This window comes from Athene cunicularia, assembly GCF_003259725.1.
Source record: "Athene cunicularia isolate RWA chromosome 14 unlocalized genomic scaffold, athCun1 chr14_part1, whole genome shotgun sequence".
Taxonomy (NCBI): Eukaryota; Metazoa; Chordata; class Aves; order Strigiformes; family Strigidae; genus Athene; species Athene cunicularia.
Window position 1 is genome coordinate 456,890 of NW_020799118.1, and position 22,956 is coordinate 479,845.

Below are 22,956 nucleotides of genomic sequence, written 5' to 3' on the forward strand. Positions count from 1 at the left end.
TAATACAAAGGTTATTACTTTTTATTAGGTGTAAAGAAGAGACAAAAGAAGCTCTGGAAACTCCTCGGGCACAGTGCTACCCAGTGAGCAGGAGAGGGCGGCAGAGAAACAGAAGTGCTATGTGCCATTCCCGCAAAGGCTTCGAAACACCACTTAAAAATTTAAGAGGAGCGAGAGCACATCGGAGCTCTCGGAAGCCAAATCCCCTTCAAAAAGGCAGCTTCATCAGTCTTTAAAAGAAGTCCATAACACTGTAAAAATGTCAAATTCCTGTGGCAGCCCAGAAGACGTGGTGAAGCAGCGAGGCAGAGATGGCAAGATGAGAAGGGAGGACGGGGATGATTCCCAACCTGAGGGGAAGAGGTTGAAGCTGGGCAGTGAAGGAGGAAACATTGGGAAGAACAGAGGAGCAGCTGCAACAGAAGAAATAATGCCTTGTTTAGGCAGAGAAGAGCCCGTGCCCGAAGGAGGTGGTGAAGGCAAAAGTGTAAGTGAGGATCTGAGCTGGGCAGGGGGAAGGGCCGGGAGGTTACCTTTGAAATTATTTGTTAACCTGAAGTTGGTAATCGGGCATCAAGTACTGTAGGACGAATGAGATCAAATGTCCCGACTCACTGAGATTAGAAGAATGTTACTCTTTAGTTTCTTGGCTACATGCTTTTTAGTGCAGGAGTGTGTATTTTAAACTGGCTCTCACCGTTAGCTGCTTGGAAACTGTCTATGTCTGAGAAGTGATTTTTTTTTTTTTTGGGGGGTGGTGGTGGTGGTGGGTAGGTAGGTGGAGAAGGAATATGAAGGAATATTAACTGCTAAAACTTGTTTTTGGTTCCCTGTATCTATTTAGAAATTGGGTAACAGTTGGTACATTGAATCGGACATTTGGGGTGGTTTATCACTCTGTCCATTCAGATTTTCAGCTGCATTTGTGTTGTGGAATAATGTTTTACAGCTGGGGATAGGGGCAGAGCCTCCAGGGGAAGAGGAGAGTTGGTGGTTAGAGATCTCATCTGGTGAGAGAACAAATGTCATCTGTTGAGATTTTGCAAAAAAAGAACTGCTGAACAGTTGTCTATATGAATATCACCATTGTGTGAGGTTAACTTTGTCAGTGTTTTCTCTCTGGTTATTTAGCTCAGCTGCTGTGCCTGTCACCAGGTTTCTGAGGCATAGCAGAAAACTGGGTGGGAGACAGGGCGAACGTAAGGATTCCCAGCCAGCTGAAGCTTTTCTTCTCATGTTGCAGTTTGGGCCAGGTACTTTTCCTGGATACATACTACCTGCTTCCCTCAGTCAGAAGTGGAGGGGAGGAAACCATGTCTTGGGTGTAGATGTGTCCTGTTCAAGTCATCATCGAGTGAGAGCATAGCTTCTAGAATTCACTTAGCTGCTGGAAATGTTAGTGTACATATTTTATCTACAAGTTTTTTTTTCTCTCTTGGGATTGATTTCCTGGATTAAGATATGCCTTTTCAAATGAGGAGTCAAGTAGATGCTCCAAGTTTCTGTAGGATTTATGTTTTCAAATAATATGAAAGGGGGTTTACTTGATTAATTCTGGCAGAAGGTCATCTCTAAACGCAACAGTTTTCCTGACTCACAGAAGTATTTAAAATGTGTCTAGGGTGTCCGCTTATACAAGCAAAAGTCACTTTTACCAGTCCATGTAAGTGCATATACTCACACGTCAGTGTAAGTCTACATTTTGGGTTTCCAGTGCATATGAAGGCATGCTCTTTTGAACTCTGAAAGTAGCACTCCGGTTCTGATACCAGTTCTGGTAGAGATTTTGTTTTTTTTTTTCCCCCCACTCAAAGATATACAATATATGAGCAGGTTAATTGATCAGATCATAACTCTTGGTTTTGTCTGTGTGTTTTTTTCCTGAAAGTAAAGGCTTTAAATCCATTCCACTTCATGATAAATATCCAGACCTGAATACCACTATGGGTTGGGGTTTTAGATCGTACATCTTACTATAATATTTAATGAGAAAGTTACTGAAAAATAAGACTTAATTGAGTAAGTTTACTTTGTCTTTTGAGGAATCAGTTTTAGAATGTAGAATATACTAGAAAGATGTGTACCTAAATCACTGGGCTCTACCTCATTTGTGAGGCTTGGTTTACTCCCTTATTAATTTTCTACTACTACAGGAGAGTTCTGTGGTGATGGATACCTGCCTTTTTTTTTTTTTTTTTTTTTTTTTTTTGTCTTTTTGAGGACTTGTGTATATCTGCTGCAACCTTATATTCTGACTTTTCATCAGGGGGTTGCTAAAAATATTAACAATATTAATATAATAACGAGCAATTATTTCACCGTTTGTCTCTCCCAAAAACCTATTTTTAAATAGTTTTTATTTAAGAATAAAAGTGTATAAGTAATAGTTCTTATAATAATTGTTAAATTAAACTGAGTTTCACTCAAAATTCATCAAAGCTCAGTGAAGCTATTCTTACCACTCACTTCAGTGGACTCTTGCTTGGGATGTTGCACTACATTTTGTATAAAGTTCCAATCTTTTTTTTCCCCTTCCCATTTAAAACAGTGTGTCTGAGTTGGAGACATTATTAGAAATAAATTATGTGACACTTGAAATTCTGTTAACGTAAAACCCTTTCTAAACCCAATAAAAACTAGTTCAACAATCACTGTAAGTGTCTGTCACCTTGTAGAGAGCAAACTGCTGGAAAAGATGGACTGTGTGCCCTTAGGAAACACTGGAATGACTTCATTTCTCTGCTTAGAAGAATCTTTATTTTAATAGGTATGGTGGTATGGGTAATCAATGCCTGCATTGGAAGAACATTTCCTAATAGTCCATTATGTCTTCTATTTTAAAGAAGGCCATTAAAAAAAATTATAGGCTTTGACTCATTTTTGGACTAGTGATAAAAAATCAGCACAGTAAATGTGCTATTTCTTTATTTATTCCACTGCTATTTGCCTGATTCAACATCCATTCTTGGGTTTAGAAGAAAGAAATCTACCTAGGTCTTCTGCTCTAACTAATTACTCCACTTATGAAATCTTCTATTATGAGAGAATGCAAACACCATCTATATTTTATGCTTGTGAAATGATGCATAATACTTCTGGGCATTAACTTGGCATTGTGTATTTATAACAGTAGCTGCTGCTGTGCAGAAGTTGGTTGCAGAAGGACACTTCACAGGACAGAGCAGTTCTGTTTGCCGTGGGAACGAAGGGCTGCGTTTGCCAACAACTAGTTTGCAGCAGTATCTGGAATGATTCTTTCACTTAGTAGTAGTAGCTAGTTGATGTAGTAACCTGGGATAAAACTGTAATTGTTAATTTAGACATCTATTAAAATAATTTGCTTCTTGCCTTCTCTTTTTATTACTTTCATTTGTAGTGAGGAAACTGCTCACAGCATGTGTGAATCACATAGTCTAAGGCCATGTCATTTTTTTCCTCTAGAATGTTTCTTTTTGGCATAGCATCAGAATGAAGTATCTGGTTCAAACAAAATCCAATGCAATCTTTGTAGTAAGGTTCAGCTTAAATCATTTGGCACAGATGGTGGGGAATTAACATTTGGAAGAGCTGGTGAGTCACCCCTTTTCATCAAAAGTTTGGGTAAAAGTAACCAGGGTCTCTAGAATTCAATTTACTTCTTGTATGCCTGGAGGGTGACCATAACTGTCAGCTACATGATGTCCTGTGGTTGATTGTCACCCTACCCATGCTCCAGCATGTACTGGAAATTATTAATTCAGTTTTAAATAGTATTTACTGAAATGGAAAGCATGTGAAGAAGTAAGGATGCGAGTAATGTTTTTTTTTTTTTTTTTCTAGACTGCTAGACATCCCCTGACTGTATGAGTTATGAGTTATATCCATGAGTTGTGATCACAATTTAAGAGGGATTAAGAGCGTGTACCCTTGTAATCCATGTGTCCTTGTGCTTAAAGGATACACTATTGTTTGGTCTCTTTAATCAACCGGTAGTCCATGTGGCCTGATCAAGGTTGTTTGGATTTTGGTACAGAGATATTTCTGTATTCATAATGCCTGCTGTGTTACAAACCACTCTTTTGTCTTTTTTTCCCCTAAACATCTGTGCAAAATTTGTAGAACAGGACCAAATGCCTGGGTTTGATTTGACTTCTCTAGTGTTCATATAGCATCCAGCAGTCTTAACTGTGTTTTCATCTGTAATGTCACCTGTGCAGGAATGTGTAGGAGAGAGCTTGAACTTTGATCCCTTCAAACAACTTTCAGAAAGACTTAATGCCTTTTGGAATTAAAGCGCTGTTTCAGATTTTTACAAAAATTGCCTTTGTGAAAATTTGGAAAAGAGAAAAGTGTAGAAGTACAGTGAAGAAAAATTGCAACTTTTTGTTAACATCAAAAGCAATGTCTTTATTACAATTTTGGGACTGTCATGTTGCAGAAGAAAATCTGAGAAAAAGTATATGAAAATTTGTTCTTTACCGCTTTTGTAGGAGAAAAAAACTGCTATTGCTGATCAGCTCAGACAAACTGACTACACTAAACTTGTAGCATGTGACAAATCCAGCCTTCTAAATCTCAGATGTTAATAGATATTTTAAACACAGTTTAGATGGGAAGATGTGGCGTGCTATGTAATGTCCTCATCTCTGCACATGGAACAAACTGAACCCTGTCATTACTTCTTTGAAAAGTGCTGGGAGATCCACTCTGTGAAAATACTTAATCTTTGAAAGCAGGTATTTATCTGCTGGGAATTTTGGGTCAGTTGAAATACAGGAACACTACCTTTCATGTTGGATTAAACTTTTAGCATGCTTTTCCCTCGTTCATCACTGCCTGCTTGAGACATTTGGAATGAAAATCCACAGGGACTGGAGTGACCTTTCCTTCTGTTCTGCAGTGACACTGTCACGTGGTACCTAGATCCTGGTGCCTGGTCTGGCCAGGCCATGGTTAAGGGTAAGAGAAGTCTTCCCTTTTTCATCGTTCCCTAACATCTGACTGCTGCTTCATGTTAAACTTGTACTGGGCCCATTTGGTAGAAGCACTTTGCTTCAGCTCTTTGCTGGTTTACCAAGTATTCCCAAACTGTAGAAGAACGTGTCTTGGAAAGCTGATCATTGAAAAGGTTATTTCTCAGGAGGAGAGGAAGGATTTTCTAGGAATTAAGATATGAGCTTGGAACTGAAAAGGCCTGGTTCTAGGTAAAAGTCCCTCATGTGAGTGACAGGTCTGGATTCACAATATCAAATTAAAAGCTCTGTAAAGACCAGGTGAGAATATACGAACTGAACACCTGGGTTCACTACAGAAACTTTAGTATGTGCCTTTAGCAGCATGAGCTGCTGTCATTCAAGTGTTTGAGGTAAACAGCAAAGACATAAGGAGGCATTCAATGTGAGAATAGTGTGAATCTAGACAAATGCAATGTGCATTTATTTTATGTTTAGCTCAGGTTATAGAAAAAGTAGTTTTTGACCCAATAAGTCAAGTCGTTGTCATGAAATACATTCATAGAACCAAGTCTAAGAAGTGGATCTGAAGTCTGACAGGCTTTTTTCTATTCATTGCCACACAACTTTACACTGTGTTAATGCTGTTTCTCATAGATTTTTTTTTTTGTTTTAGAAAGTTTGTTTCCTCCTTAGGGTCTGTTTAAGAAAACTTGTTTGTGTGTGCAGGTCTCTGTGTTCTTGATAGTATTTATGAATATTACTCTGAAGGGGAATCATGTTTAGCGAGGGACAATCTGGGGTAGTGGGTCCATACAGGATCGAGAGTCCAAGTTGAGGTGCTGATTTTTGACACTTAGGGTCCTAAGCAGATTGAAGCAATCTGCTGTCAAGGCTGCAGTTTAGGGTTTTTTCCCTCCTCTTTACAATATTGTTTACATCTGTTGAGATCCTTTTGTCCTCAAAAGTTATGGAAGGGAATGGACCACCTCTAAGAGGATGCCATAGATTTGAAACAGTTTGAACATTTGGAACATGTTGTGTAAAACAGTCTACCCCTGCCATTACTCTATTGCCTATTTTTGGGTTTGGTTACCTCATCTAGAGGGTAACTTAAGGATTTAGTCTATTGCCTTGTCAGGCACACCGCGATGTATGCTGGAATTAATGTTTTTGTTGTTTTGATTCAGAACACAATCAAATTCTACGATCCAGGACAGAGGCATAATTATTTGTCTTTAGAAATGGAAAGAAAGGAGATAAATAATTCTTTAGAAGACTTGAGTGATGGTATTGATATAAGCTACTGGAGTAGCTTATATTCACAGGAATATTTGCTAAATGCCAGTAAGGGAGCCTTTTGTGGAAAGGTGTGGATAAATGATCTTCAAAAATTAGTTTGGACTTGATTCCATGTCCAAGAGCAAGTCAATGGAAAATGTTCTCCCTGAAACTGGTCTATCCTCCTGCTAACCTCCTGCTGGTTACTGCCCGTGTCGGGCAATAGTAGCACTGTGCCTTGAGCAGGAATAACTGCAGTAAGGAATTCATTAAGACAACTAAAGGCAGCAGGAATAGACCCTCATGGATGACCTCATTTTAACATTTTTTCCTGTAGTTATTAGGACAGATCACTAGATGGCAGGGGGTAAGTGTACAACACTAAAGACTTCTTATGGACTGCCTGATTGCTTTGACATGGAGGAAGTTTCAGTATATTCAGTGAATCACTTCCTATTTTTAACACACGATTGCAACAAGCCCTTTGTATTTACCCATTAGAAGTTTAATTTCACTGATAAGGAACATTCACGGAGTATTTCTGTCGCAATTTGAATAATCAATTACCTAATACTACATTTTTTGTAGAGTAACTGGAATATTACTTTTCATTGACATTACAACCAAAATGCATTAAAATCTTCTGAAGTACAAAACAAGACGTTTCTGGTCTACAGAGTTGAATTAGTGGAGATACGAAATTAAGATATTTATTCATTGCTCTACTTTCTACTGTATTTCTTCTCTGTAAGTGAGTATAGGTTAGTGTGCATTGAATAATCCCCCAGTCATCATGAAAAAATGTTTTTATTTCAAGTCTTTATGATTTAGAATTTAAGAAAATTCTTTACTTTCTGGGTGTTCTGGTTTTTTTTGAATGTTTGCAGTCATTGGCCTGGATTGAAGCAATGGGGAATATGCCATAAAAGCTACGCAAAAACTGAAGATGGAAGCAGGCTGGTGCTTCAGCAGCTTTCCCTTTCCTGTGGAGTACTCAATGTTCAGCCTCATTTCTGAGTGCATTATTACTAAAGAGTTGCCTGTTTTGTTGCATTAAATCAGACTGCAGTATGTGATGCACTGCCACCCGTGTAATTTCTCCCTAGAGAATCCACTTAATGTCTTCTAATGCTTTGTCCACTGTGCTGTTCTTGAACAACCCAAGGAGTTATACATCGTCTTGTCTACACTAGAAAAGAACTTACCCTTTAAATTAAGATTATGGAAGGATTAACTTTGGATAGTTGTCTTCTGTCCTGAACTCTTTCCTTTTGGCATTTTAGTTATTATTAAAGGGGCCTTAACTTTTTCAATGGTTGTGAAACAAGCTGGTCACTAACAGGAATCTTCTAATAGCTTGGTGTAGGAAAATACAGCGGCTGAGTAACTTAACCTAATGTCATTGACTGTAAGTGGTAGATAATGAAGTAACTGTCAATTAGTTTTACTGAGATTTAATTAATAAAGGTCCATCTAAGATTCAGAAATCAATGAGAAGTGGCAGGAGAGGACATTGTTGGTAGCCACAGTCCTTGGAAAGGATACTTTCATTCTAGTCCTAAAAGCAAAACTTGTTTAAAGTGAAAAAGATTTCCTAAGCACAATCATTCTTAAATCTACCTTTTTTTTTTTTTTTTTAACCTGCTCTTTTCTTACTTCATGCTTACAATATAATGCATTTGAGCCGTATTACGCTAGCCATTATGTGGAGTTTTATCTGATGATAATGGTACAGAATGCTAATGTTTCCTTTCTGCTGTATCAGGTACTTGCAAGGAAATATGTTGTGGATCATCGTGCTTCAGATGTTGCTGTGTATTACAGATTGTTTAGGATCCATAGGAAATAGCATACCTCTGGTCCTTCACTTCATAAAAAAACCCCCAACTGTTCTTTAACTAGTTGGTAACTGTACAGGCCAGTCAAAAGGTGAAGGGAAAGAGAAGCACATACTTCTTCAGGGCTGTGTAGCAGGTCGTTATCTGAAATGCTCTAGCTGCTCCGGTTCCAGGCCTCAGCTGGTAAGAGCAGTGACAGCCAAGCTGTGACTCAGAGAGAATGTCTGAAACCTTCAGTTATTCTTCATTGCTACAAGAAAGTAAAGACTGCTAAAAGAGAGCAAAGTTGAGTATCTGTGGTGTGCTACTTGCTCAGCGTTACTGCCTGAAGGCTAGCAAGAGTTGTGCAGGGTTATAACAACGTTTAATAGTTCATCAGGACCACCATAGAATCAACCAGCATTATCATAAACTTAAAGGGCTCTGTATTTTTTCCAAGGGCATAATGACCTTGAATAGTTGAGCAAAGACAGCATAGGCTCCGTCATTAATGGCACACACTTAAAGGGCTCTGTATTTCCTCAGCTCCTCTAATTATTTTGATGGTATCGGTACCTTTGATAGTAAGGAGATGATGAAAAATGTTACAGTTTTCACAAAGTTATTGTTAATGCCCATCAACAGCCTGGTGAATCCCTGTTTTAGAGAAGCAGTGTTATCTATTCAGGCTCCTTGTTCTGAACTTAATGATTAGAGATTTTAGTAAGATGGTATTTGCAGGGTTTCTTTAAGATAAGAATTTCAAATAACGTCTAAGCTCATAGGTATTTAAAATTCTTATTTCTGCATTTGCTGTAAGTCAGAGTGACTGCAGATGTTAGAAGGCTAAATAGCACGGACCATTTCTGCAAGATCTAAAGGTCAAAAATGTGATGTATTGTCAAATACTACCATGGTAATGATCTGTGTTTTTTAAATGCTGGTTGCATCTTTCTTACTGATATTCTTGTTGATACCTGAATCTGATTTAGTGCTTTCTATCGAACATCTTTTTTCTTTTAACTGGGGCTTAGCCTTACTAGTGCAAATGTCAAAGAAATATGCATAGCCTTAAGTGAACTTGTGGTAGAGTGAAACTTGCTCAAACAGCGAGGACTGAATTTCATCCAATTAATTGGAATTAATCTATAGCATAGGAGATCAGAGTTGTTTTCTTCTGCCATCTATTCAGTGGGCACTAATTGCACACTTTGTGGGGGTCAAAACAATTATTTTATGTTCATTGTGCTACTTCCCATATTTCAGTATCCAAAGTCACTACTCTGTGCCTGGTAGTGATAGGCCATCCTTGTTTAGAGTCCCAGCAAGAACGAGAGGTGTTTGGAAGTTTCTGGTCAGGTGTGATAACTGTGTTATTGTGGTTGATCAGGACACAAAAGTGTGCCGGAGAGGAGTAAAGAATATACTTATAGGAAGAACGGCTGCACCTGTACACCAGTGGGCTTTGTGCTGCTACCGACGTAGAACGATGGGGGAGAAATGAGTCCTGACTGAGGTACACTGGAACAAGGGTAGGAGGGAGACAGTGAGACAGGCTGCATAGCCTTATCTTGCACCTGTCAGTCTCATTGACGTGTACATCCCAGTTCCACTTCTACTGTACAGGCTTTGGAAACCTTTTCATTTAATTATATATATTCTTTTAAAAGTTTTTTTTTTTTTTCATTGAAATGATACAATGTGAATAAATTTATGTCATATTGCAAATGTTTGTTTTATTAGTTGAGATGTACTGTGTATTCAAAACTTAGTATTTTCAGCGAGTGTTATATTCCAAAAACTGAAGGCTAACCACCAAAAATATAAATGGATTTAGTATGTAAAATTCCCAACTGTCACCACGCTGAGATTGTGTTACTTCCTTGAGTTGGGCCATAACTAAACATAAACTGAGCATCAATAATTCACTGGTGAAGTAACCTCTATTCTGAGATGTCGAGGGGTTTATTTCTTTACTTAAAATATATATTTCAACTAAAACCCATAATTTTTTCACCGTCTGCAGAGAGAAAAATCATTGACTGTTATGTTTAGAAACCATGAGTTAGCATTCTGAGTCTATATAAAATATAAAGGATGTTTCATGAGCAATGAATCACTTTTTACTTAATTTAAAATAAATAATGACATTGTAGAAAACTGTTGCATTAGATTAGAAAAAAAGACTGATTCTTGGAAAAGCAGTAGAACAAAACTTCTTCCTCTCACTATAGGTTGGTTTCCACATCTCGCAGGCACAATAGCTTTTGGTTATGTGACAATATTCTCTCTTACTGTCTCTAAGCAGATGTAAGTACATGTCCTTCCTTAGATTTCAAGGCTAGAATTGACTGTTAGACCCTGGTTTCTGTTAAAAGTTAGTGCTAACTCTGTAACTTCTGTTTGAGCTAGAACACGGAACTTTTAAAAAATCAACCATTGTTGATTAAAGGCTTTGTCATGGACAATTCATCAAATCCCCAGGTAAATTTCTTGCAGTAGCTAATTATTCTCACTGGAAAAAAAATAGAAATACACACACACACACACACACACACTTGCGTGTTGTTCAGTTTGCCCAACTGCACATCCCAGCCTGTGTGGACTTGTTGGACCAGATATTATTGACTCCCATGATGGGAATAAAGTCATCGCCTTCTCTTGGATACACTAAGTAACTATATCCATGCACTTGGTTTTCCATCTTCAGGGTCTGTGTTCCCCGTCTGAAATCCTCTCTGGCTCTTTGCAGGTTCAACATTTTGGAAGAAAGCTGCTTCTGCTGGATGTTCCCTTGTTAATATTTCAGTGGTTTAGGTACTGCTCTGCCTTGGATTTCTGGTTCATTTACCAACAACAGTGAATGAGACAGTGAACTTGTTGGTGTGTTGCTGCTGAGCAGAACTATACCCTCATCCTGCTTTTGTCGTGAATGATTCTGTGTTTGCCCATGCACAAGTGAATTTGTCAGACAAGCCCGGAGTTTAGCAGTGCTACTTGATTTGGTTTAAGCTGTCTGAAAATTACCAGCGACTTGACTTATACCTACTCACTTTCCTCAATTTATTGAAGAAATCGCTGAATAATATTAATGGAATAACAGATCCTTGTGGGATGTAATTGTAGATATGTCTTAATTGGAATGACTCTACGTTTTTTTTCCTATGTGATCATTTTTAATTCATTTTAAAGTGTGCTGTGTAGCTACGCAGTTAAACTAATCTGGATATAGATGTTAGTACTCCAGAGTGGTTGATGTATATTATAAATAATTATTTTTATAAATGAAACTCCAAAACTTCAATCAAAAATCACTTCAAGTTGGACCATGGTTTTTTTCCATAAGTTGTCAGTAGTCATTCTGTTACAGAGTCCTGAGCTGGATTCTAATTTCCCTAATTGCCCTAGATGAGTGCAGCATGACAGCCACTTCCTACCCTTACAATATGCTGAATGGTGATTTTTTTTTTCCCCAAATTTTTTTTCCAAAAATACTTCATTATATAATACAACCAAGAAGTCTAAACTGAATTCATATCTTCTTGTTCTCTGTTGACAGATGGATTTTGCCCCAAAGATTACTTTCCAAACCCCTTAATCTTCCTAGTTGATGGACCAGTTTGCACAAAAGGCCGAATATATTTGTGACACAAACTACTCTTTGGTGTTTTAAGACATAATGCCTATGACCTGTGTGTAAGGTAAAAAAAGGTGTGTAAGGTAAAGCTGTTTCCTTGTGGATGTGCGCAGTGTGGATTGTTCTTAGCAGGGAAGCTTTTAACAAAAGCAAAAAAAAAAAACCACAGAAAAAACAACAACTGTGTGGCTGAAATAAATTATGGGCCAACTTCTTGGTCGCTATAGCAGGGTTGTGGGGTGCTGCTGGGAGGCGATCAGCTTATTACGTATTTCACAGAAAAACCCAAGTGACTTGTTTACTGAAGGTAATTAACTGCTGTCTAAATCCAAGATAAACGAAATCTTGCCTCAGAGGTGGTTGGAATCATCCCTGGATGCTCTGAACAAGGCAAAGGGAAAGCAGTGAGGGACCTTCAGCAAACAGAAGAGTTGAGTTCGCTTGGGAGCTGTATGTACAAGTCTGACTACTGCTCTCTTCTAGGAGGACGAAGCACAGTGGCAGTCTGGCTGCAAGGCCTGGCAACTCAGTGTTCTGTGCCATAATCCTGTTCTCTTAGGGGTGGTCGTGCACCATACTGGATTGCCTCTGCTGAAACTGAGCTATACCTTAATATTCAAAGTTCACATGCACTGGGAAGTTCATTTTGTGGAACAGCTATTGCACAAGGTTCGGGAAGTAGGATGCCTGGCAATGCTGAGATGTCAGATGCATGGTTTTGTTTGCATTTTTTTCACTAGGGAGAAAAATCATTAATGCCACAGAGCGATATCTTTGCTCAAACCACCTAGTAAAGAAAAAAAAAAAATACAGCAATTGACGGTATTTCATACCAATTGCTGTTTTCTCAGCACTTGGCAGTTTTCACTGGAATTTCATATATGCAAATAATAGCATCCTATTATTTCTTTACTTTCTTAAGGCTTCTTTTTGTAAAATGAGCATTTATTTAAATCACGACAGTAGATTTTTTTCTTTTTATACCAGCTGCATAATTACTAAACATGTTAAATCTGTTTGCTAAAGGAAGGTTTTTTTTTTTCACAAGCTAATCCTCAGCCTTTCATCTGGAGGATCTGAAGAAATAGCTGTTACAGGTTACTAAATTAGTATTGAGATTGGAACGCTATACTAGGTCACAGAGGCAGCAGAACTGAGTTAGGTACGTATGTGTTATGAGATTGTGCAAGGGTGTGTACATCCTTGTTGCTACGTTAGTCTTGCATTGTTTTTTGTAGTTACCAGGAACTTTTTTTTTTTTTTTTGGAAACCCAAAGTCCAAAAGTCCTACTTCGTTGATGTGTAATTTTGGTGTGGTGACTTAAGGAATCCTGGAAATGGAATGTGCATGTGTGGTCTAAAAAAAAAGCTTTCAGCTTTTTAAATTACTGACCCTACTCCTTGGGCTAAGGAATTGTTTTCTGAAAAAAATGATGATTTTCAAGAGGTAAGATCTGTTTCCTGTCATCTCAAGAAGTGCATGTTGTCTAAAGGACTTTGACAATACACTAATCTCTTCTTTCCACTCCTCTCTGGTTTGAACTTTTGAAACTGATTCTGTGTGCTCTTCCACTGGGAGCAGGAGAGTGGACACTTCTGGGGCTGTAGAACGTGGTTCCTGCTGGCAGATGGTAGAAAGACCATTTATCATAAGTCTGTTGCAGGATAAGGTTGTTAGCACAGTGTTCATTTAGTCAGCAATAGGAGCAGGAAAACTTTCAAAGAAATGGATATTTTGGTAACCTTTACTGTGACTCTTAAGTCAGTGAAGTTTGCTATGTAGTAATAGCAGCTGTCTCAGATGACATTGGAATTATCAGAAGTCAGTGTCTAGACCATTCTCCTCATAAAAACAAGCAATCAAAACATCAGCTAAACATGCACTTACTATATAGTACCTTTTAGCCAAGTAATTCCAAAGGCTTCTGGCGTGAAGTGCTTCAAGTGTCAAGAAAGTGTCCAACAGCTTCAAGTGTCAAAACCTTCAAGTTTCATATGTAATAACAAGTCATATAAAAATCATCTGAACAGTCTTCCTTATGAAGAAGTTTTATTATTTACAGACTTTAAAGGGGATTTGGAGGCAGTTTGGAATTTCATTGCTTTCACCTAGCAAGGAAATCGTATTTTAGTCAAGTAAAGACCCTCACTTGAAGAGATTAAGTTGGTTGGTGGGGAAATACACATAAAATGTGAGGGAATAAACAGTGGAAACAATCTTCTTTCCTCTCAGGTGTCAAGAAGAGAGGGAACTAATGCAAGGAATTGTGAAGCTCCCAAGGTACTTCATTGCTCTTGAGGCTTCTTCTGTCTGAGGGTAGTGTTTGTGCTCCCTTCAAAACCCAAAGAAATCAGTCACTAAAGTCACAGTAACAGAGGATGAAACCTCTTAAGAGTGTGTATCGCTGGAGCTGGAAGTTAGGTTCTGTTTAAACAGCTTTGGTTTGTCTTTGACAATGTTCAGATTATTTGGTACTCATCACAGCGTTTAACCTTTGACCTTTGTGGTATCTAAAGCTTCCTGCTGTTCTGGAGATGGATGGCAGAAGCCCGTGCTTTGGTGTCTAGTGCTCTCAGATCCATTTTTCCATAAGAAACCAAGAAAAATAATGCAGCTGTGTATCTGACTGATGTTTTGTTTTCTCTCTTTGCATGGCAATTTTCCTCCTACATCTTTAGAACTTAGATGGAAGTTAACATTTTCTTGCTTTTAGCTGTACTTATATAAGTTCAGTCAAGGGTCCCCTGATTCCCAAAGTGGCTTTCTTAGCACAATTTACCAAGAATTAGTTGTATCGCATAAAGCAAGTAGTTAAAAGTCTCATTTTAGGTTTATTCATTTTATAAATGGCAACAATAACACTTTAACATGCATGCCTCCGTGAGGTTCAACTAAAACTTAATTAAAGTTTGAAAAGCATCATGAGTTTCTTTGATTAAATGTCTCATGTAAATTTGAGAAGTGTGTTTATTATTGCTGATAATAAAAGCCTGGTTTCTTCTGAAGGGCTTATATGTTAAGCTACGGCTTGAAGGTGACTTGGGGTCATATTCAATACAGTCTTTGTCTGCGTTCAGTGCCAGGAGCCCTCCAAAGGCCAGGCAGACTCCCCAGCCTTCAAAATTACTTTTTCAATATGACAGCAGCAGAGTTTGATTTGCAAACACAGTACCTAATTTCCTTTACTTTAGGCCTAAGGGAGATGGTAGCTTTCTGTATAACACCAATTAGACATGTGATTTCACTTAAACTGAAGGACATGGTGAAACAGGTGACGTTGGGATTCTCCTCAATTTTTCAAGACCTGAGACAGAATCTGTTTTTTATGTATGCACCAAACTTAAACTTTGAGCCTTCTAAGACTAGAATAAAAGTGCACTTGTATTAAAAGAGCCTTGATGATCCTGCAGAACTGACACAAACATCTCATTAAACAAATTGTGATGTTTATTTTCTTGTGGTGTTTTTTTTTTTTTTTTCATCATTGTACGGGGCATTTGCATGAAATTGGGATCTTGAAGAGTTCATCTGTTCCTGCTGCTCATTCCTCACCTGGAGGCACAATCTTTTGCTCTGATTTGCAATTAGTTACTGTGTAATTGATTGCAGCCTCGGAGTTGGTATTATGTGCTTGGGTGGAGAGAGAGCAGCAGGAGTTGATGAACACTTAAAACCAGTCAAGTTTTATGCAAAGATCTTTGCAGAATTACACACACGGGGGAAAGATGAAATTGAGAAGCCACAGAGACTGAGTGGAATGGTCCTTAAAACACTATTTTAAATGGCCCACCTCTCATCAAGCTAGTGTCAAATAAGTCGTTGTCTAGAATTGGAATTTGGTTATTGTTTTTCTGGTTTGTTTGTTTTGGTGTTTTTTGTTTTGTTTTGTTTTGTTTTTTAATATAGGGACCTCAGAAAGTCTCATTGCTTTGTTCAGACTAGATTCTGGATGCTGTTGGGGAGTACCAGCCTGAGGGCTTGACAGCAGCACACAGTGATCTGTGCGAGCTGGTGAAAGATGGCTTACTGTGTATGTCCAGAGATAGGTCATGTCCCAAAATAACACGAGGAACTTTGAAACCCAAACGAAGTGCTGAGGCCATTATCACGTTGCCTTCGATCAGGGGACGAATCGATGTTTCAGCCTGGCTGTCCTTTCTGAAGTTGTTTTTAGAATCTTGGTATTTAGGAGTCCCCTATGACTAGGTCTTATTTCCTGCTTACCTCTTTTCAGCACTCCCCCTGCCCTTTTGTCTCTCTCTTCAGCAGGGTGTACGTGGTTTACAGTGGCCAGCACAGTTGTCCAGGGTTTTGGCTTTCACCTCTGAGACTTTGGTAGCTGGAAGAAAAAGCTGCAGATGAGAGAAGTGACTTGCTTACCTCAGTGGCTTATTCATCTGCGAGATGCATGTGTATTCAGCTCCTTGAGTGATTAAGTAGGCTGAATTTAGAGCTTGCTTTTATTATATTGTCAGTGTCAGTTTGCTTTCTTCTACTTTGCTTTGTTTTCATAAATACTAGATAGCCATTTTACCTTTCCACTGTAAATGCTGAAAAGCTGCAGTGGAAAGGAAAGTATCGAGCACTACATGCTTTGAAGAATAAAGAAATGAAATAATCCTGAAGCTGTTACTCCTATCTTTTATCATGGTCTTTGGGCTGCACATTTTGTGGGGAAAAAAAAAGAGTTTCTGTAGGAATAAGGACAGTTGTATCTGTGGGGACTGAACTGCCAAATGTCACCTTAAGCATTATAAAAAATGCCAACAGCTTGACATTAAGAAATGCAAGAAGTTATACAATTAGTATGAAAAAATTGTGTGTGTGTGTATATTATGGAAAACTCTCTAAATCTTCTAATAAATATGTAGGATTAATCATAAAGCTATTCTTGAATCGCCAACTCTGAGTACTAAATTGTAAGTAAAGCTCTCTTTTTCAAATTCATGAACCTGCTTTCAATCATGATATTTTAAAAGTAGTAATTCTAGATTCGTTTTTTCTGTTACCTTCTACATTTTAAGCGGTTTGGTTGATATTTTAGTGACAGATTTATCTGTAAGACTGCAAACAAGAACGTAAGCTGCTACACAAGGATGTAAATTAAAAACTGAATTTTTGGTAAGGCTGAGTTTCTGAAATAATTCCATCACTTCAGCAGTACAGAATTTCAAGAATAAACCAAAATGTTAATGAGAGTCTTGATTTATAAGCTTGAAATTTAGAAGCATTGATACTTTCTTGAAAGAAAATACGTTTTAAATCAATGGAAGTTTGAAATGGATTGCCAGATCAAGCTTTACTGTGAGAAATGACTTTCTGCATCATCCTCATTAATAACCTTTTGAGTTCTGGCTTTGCCAGGCAGATGAGCTCATAGCACTGTAGTCTCACCTCCTCTTTCAGCAAAATGCAGGATGCTCAGCTGCTGGCGGCGTGGGTCGTTGAGTTTCTTTCAGTAGTCTTCCATAATAATTTCGGGAACTTGAGGAACATTTTCGGCAGGATGGATTGGAGCACTTTCTAGGAATTTGACTTAATTTCTCTTTTTGAGAAGGTATTGAGGACAACTGCTAAAATGTTACTGTCACTGTTGTGAATGTTCTTTGAAGAGAAATTTTTCTTCTTATTATGATTTTGCACAAATTCTTCATTCTCTTTTTCCTTTGGGCTTTATAAAAGATTTAGATAGTTTGAAAAGCTCAATTAAATACTTGGAACTATTATCCTAAGACAACATTGACATAACTCATTCAACAGCAAATTACTGATTTGTGCCTGATCTTGTCGACGGCATTCTACCTGCGTGCTATCATTAATGGCTTCACTCTCTGGAGGCCTCATCTTCATAAAAAATACTCCACCCGTCTGCGAAGTGGTGAACCAGATGCAATCAGCATTTTTAAAAATAATTCACAGTGAATGCACTTTTTCAAGGAACAAAATGGCTAACCTCTTTACCTTTTTTGAGAGGAACCTGCTACATAAGTGCAACACTTCCATTTATCAAAGGAAAAAAGAATATGCTCTACAAATCAAAACAAAATCCTTTGGAAAAGCAATTTTTGGAATAAAATGTAGCTGGAAGCAGTTACTTTATTTTTTATTTTTTTTTTTTAAAAAAAAGATAGATAAAACCAAGGAAAACAGCTCCTTAGGTCAGGGTTGCCCGTCTTTGTCAAGCAAGTTAGTCACAGTTTGTAGTCAATGTCAAAGCTGTGTGCTGTGGCCTCTTCTGCAGCACGCCTGGTGGAGGGGATGCAGTTGTTCTCTAGGGGCTGTTCTTTCAGAACAGCATCTCATTTACAGAAAACGCCTTACCCCATTCTGAGAATTTATGTGCTTATGAAATACTGAATGCTAATATATTTTTTTAAACTGCAAATACTTCCTACAGTCACTCCTGTTGGTGCTAATTTCTGTGTATTGTTCTGCTTCTGTGCTATTTACAGTAAGATAAAAAACCATTTCTAAGTTGTTGTTTCTTGCTTTTGTTCTTCCACATGGTCGTGCAGCTTCATTTTGCTCTCCATAACTAGGGAGGGCATATTTGTGAGGTCACAATGAGAATGGGATACATCCTTCTTCAAAGAGGGGCTTCAATTTGGCCTATGAAAGCGTTTGTGCCTGCTTTTCAGTACTGTGTGAATTCCACTTAAATCAGCGCTACTGAAAACAGACTTTAAAATAGGGTGGATGTAATCGCATCCTCAAAGTCAGGTCCCTGTCTCGCTGCTTTGCTGAAGAGGAGAGAGAATCTAGTGCACGCTGCAACAGAATCAAATTTTTCCTCCTGAGGTAGTGGGTATAGTAATGGAAGGAATATAACAGCCCTAAACCACGCCAGAGTGTTTCTAAGAAATCTTATCTTGGATCATTTTACAGTTTACATCTGCTTAGCATATGGGAAAAATAATATTAAGATGGTTTTGAATCTGTATGGTGGTAAACTTAAGCAGGCTCTTGCTGAGGTGATTTCCAGGACTCCACTGTTTAAAAAGCGATGCACATGCATCTAGGATTCAAACCAGGGTTACAAATCTGCTTGCTGTGTTTTTTAAGTACTTGCCTTCTGCAACTTTTGGTCTTCATTTCAAAGTCCCTGCAGGTTTCTTCCAAGTGGGTTGATTTCTGTTATATTAAACAAAATAAACCGTCCTTCCACAGTGCTATAAAGACGTATCTCATGTCAAAGACTGTGACCGCTTCAGGTTTAGCAGGTTAAAATTAATCTGTAGTTACCGAGTCAGTTAACAGGAGAGCATTTGGTTGTGTTAAAACTCTGACTGTATCAGGTAAATGGATGATATATTTGATGATCATAGGAATATCACCTCAATATTTGCTGATCTATGAAGCCTCTTTATTACTCAGGTGTCCAACAGTATGCAGATATGTGTATTAATGGTTTCTGTGTCATATGAAAATGCCAAATGTGTAATTTTGCACTTTATAGAGCCTGTAGAATCTAGTTAGCCAACTGTGCCGTTGGAAAACAAGATTGCAAATCAATTACTTCATGCTTGACACTGTTCGGGTCTTTGCTTTGCTCAGATCCTTGTTCAGCACACACTGCGAAATTGAAGATGCTTGGGAGTTTGACCTATTATTCAGAGATAACTGCAGACTAATAACAACTTTGATCATTGAGAAATCTAGTCTTTTTTAACCTACAAGACAGCGTAAATGGCCCAATTTTATAAACTGAAATTTATAAGCTTATCAGATCTAACATTCAAGCCTTTATTATCTGGAAAATTCAGGCTTATCCTACATGGGGAATGATAGGCATTTTAATCAAAAACCTATCCTTTGCTGTAGTTAACTCCCTAGGGAGACAAAATGCAGACAAGCTGATTTTGGAAAGCATCTGCAACGTTCTTAAAAGAAGTAATTTATCAAAATACTGCTTCGAATTTAATGGTACTGAAACTTCCTTGTAGTCCATAAAAAAACCCAAAACCCCAACAAAGATTAAATCTGATTTGGTTCGTGCGGTTCAAATGGTCTTTCCAGATTCTGAAAGCAGAATTTAGTCTCACCAATACTCTGTTTTCTTTGAATGTTAAGATCATCCACTACTAATTGGAAGATGGATGACTACACAATTAGGCTGTGTATAGTATTACTCGGGTTGCCATATGGTGAGTCAGCTTTGCTTTTAGAATTTCTGTTTTTCAATGTGTATAGTTTTATCACGGAATAATAATGCTTAGAGATTTACTGTTTATTTTCTCAGGTTTAATCTTGCAGCAGAAATCTTTAGCTGACATTCACTATGTTATTAAGCAAATGTTCCGGTATGAGGCATGATTTGTTTTTATTTTGAGTGACATGACCATACTTCCTTTTTAAAACTCAGTGCAAATAAAATCTCTGGGTTTAATATTCTTTGGAGTTTTTTTTTTTTTTTTTCTGCTATTGAATTGGGAAGTCAGTATAGGTCCTTGTTATTTAATATTCATTCAGTGTAATATCTGAAAAATCCCCTTTATAAGTTAAATACAGCTGTCATATGATAACAGGCACTTTGGGCCTAGTGCAAAATCAAAAGGAGTCTGTAGTGACATTCCTGTTGCTTTCATACATCCATTATTGCTTGTTCGAGTAAAAATTTAAAGGTGTTCTTTCTCTTCTCAGAACTGGGCTCTGCACTTCTCAATATAATCATTTATTTGTATGGGACTTATTACCACTTCTTTGCAGTGATGTGAAGAGATCCTGGTCTTAACGCAGCCTCATGGACTTAAAGATTCTAGAATTTTTGTGTGGTATAAAACTTGGACCGTCTCATTGCTTAATGTTAGTTTCTGAATATCGTAGGCCTTTGTCTGGTACTCAGTACTCCGCTGAGCCTGGGAAGATGACTTTTGGAAGTGTACTTCTTCCAGCCTGAAGGCTCTCTATCTTCGTGTCAGGAAACTCAAACCTGGATAGAGAATCCCTCACTTTTTTGGGATGCTTTTCTTGTGAGTCACCCTGACTATTCAAAAATATGTGGTGGTATGTTGTCGTGGATGAAAGTATTGACACGGTAATGATTTAGAAAAATAATGTAGATTTATTAATAACTAACAACTATTTGTCAATACAAAATAACTCAGAAAGAAAAGCGACTTATTCGGGTTCTAAAATGACAATATTCACTCTATGAATATTATGGCCATTATGACCTTTTCCAAGCAACTGGGAGGGGCAGGAGCCAGGCTGGTCAGGGTTATCACTCCTTATCTCCACAGATTGGTGTATGGCTCGGGGGAATGTGGATGGAATCACACCTGGCACCAAGCAGCCCAACAAGGAGGGCAGGGAGGGGTAAGAATTGCACCACCACATATGTCTGGGGTTTGTTTGCTTTTATTTTATTTCAGATTCCAGGTGTTGCTTCTTGTTTCATTTTTCTGTGCAAAATTAGACATATCTTTAATACCTAGTATTTTTTCAGTGATGAAGCATTATAAATTATGGCCAATGCTGAATTTGGTGAATTTGGAGACTGAATTAACAGTATTTTTAGGGCATGGAAGACTACAGTTATAGATGTTTCAATAAGTGCTGCAAAAACCCGAATCCTACGTTTCTGGTACATAAGGACTGGAAAATGTTAACGTATGTATGAAAATATATTTTCATCATTCTAAATCTTGCTTCAACTCATTGGTAAGCAACTGCCAAGTAATTAAATGTGTTTGAGGTGCTATGCCAGAGGATGTGTGATCCAAAAGTAATTGCTACTCATGTAATGCTCTCTAGTGTGATCTAGAAACTGAACTTTTCTATCTGACCTGCACAAAATGAATAGCAACTACCATCTTATTACACTACACCTGCATACTAAATGCTACTTAATTAGTCAATATTGAACTACTAATGAAGCAGGAATAGGCACTACTGACTAAGTAAAAAGTGAATGTTAGGTTGTATTGAATGTGCATACTACAGAGGGAAACCATTTTCTCATCTTGTTTTGTAACTAAGAGCATTCAAGGTTTCCATGTGTTCTTTCAATGACGTGAAACATCTCTGAACTTAGTTTTTCTGTGGAGATGCTGCTGGATCTCACCAAATAATCTTCTGTAAGGAAGTGAGGTGCTCTGTATCTTCTGTGTAATTCTTGCAGCTTATATTTGTTAAGGCTGTCTCAGACTAAGTTTGTTAATTCATTACATCAGGCATTCTTGCTTGCACTGCATTTGAGCCTATAGAAGGAAACTCCCGTTCTCCTACAATGAGTCCTAGAGTGATCAGAACTAGAGAAAACTTACTATCTTTGGCTATGTCTTCATTAACAAATAGCAAGGCCCACTTAGAGCGGATCTTTAGAGCAAAACTTAGCGCTAATACTGATATCTTTGGCTATGTCTTCATTAACAAATAGCGGATCTTTAGAGCAAAACTAGAGAAAACTTACTATCTTTGGCTATGTCTTCATTAACAAATAGCGGATCTTAGAGAAAACTTACTATCTTTGGCTATGTCTTCATTAACAAATAGCAAGGCCCACTTAGAGCGGATCTTTAGAGCAAAACTTAGCGCTAATGACCCACTGATACCACCGACTTCTTTCAGAAACACTGAAGCCCTTGGGTACCTTTTGGAGTTACATTCAACTTTTGTCAGTTGGTGTTTTCCTTGAATGAAAACAGGCTTTCATTCTAAAGCATGGCAGGAGCAGGAGCTGCCTGTAGTCATGATGCTCTTGGTAATGTGCTTGTATAGAGGAAGGAAAGTGATAGTCAGGATCATTTGCCAGTTTGTATCACAGAATTCACAGCTTTCTAATCAGTAGGCTATTTTCAGAGCTTGAGAAGGAGTGGGAAGGGAAGTTCCGTGTCCAGATGAAGACTTGAGACAAAACATTCTGAAGAGTTTTGCTGAAGCAGTCTTAACCAGACAGAAACGATTACTCACCTAATTAGTATCACCTAATCAGTAGGCCAAAGGCAAGGCTATGATTTGGATCAGGAGGGTATGAGTGAGCAACATCTCTGGTTTAATCTGCATGGTTTGCAGCAAAGAAAGGGGAAAGGAAAGGACATAGGGTGAAAGGAAAGAAGATGCAGCATGTTTTTTCTCTTGGCTAATAGTGGGTAATTGGAATAGAGAATAGACTTGAATAACGATCTGTATTTCAAGACTGTTTCATGACTTACTGCTTTAAGCAGTTTCCAGCGTGGAGCTCCACTTGTTTCCAGCATGGAGTGTGCTTTAACGCATCCCTGTTATGTTTTGGAGATGACTCCCTGCAACTTGTTGTAAAAGGAATCCAAAGATACGCTGACTTGAAAG

General features: G+C 38.1%; 1 protein-coding gene across 16 annotated transcripts in view; it reads left to right on the forward strand.

Moving 5' to 3' along the window:
- The first annotated feature begins 231 nt into the window (after positions 1–231).
- Positions 232–22,956, forward strand: part of RBFOX1 (RNA binding fox-1 homolog 1) — a 1,263,570-nt gene continuing 1,240,845 nt past the window's right edge. For 3 of the 16 annotated variants that reach the window (XM_026858912.1, XM_026858917.1, XM_026858923.1), the window contains exon 1: positions 237–487. In XM_026858912.1, the coding sequence (XP_026714713.1) occupies positions 260–487 (228 nt within the window). In that variant the 5' untranslated portion in view covers positions 237–259. Of the gene's footprint in view, positions 488–22,956 lie in introns of all 16 variants that reach the window. The other 13 variants (XM_026858915.1, XM_026858924.1, XM_026858911.1 and 10 more) reach the window with 9 other exon arrangements.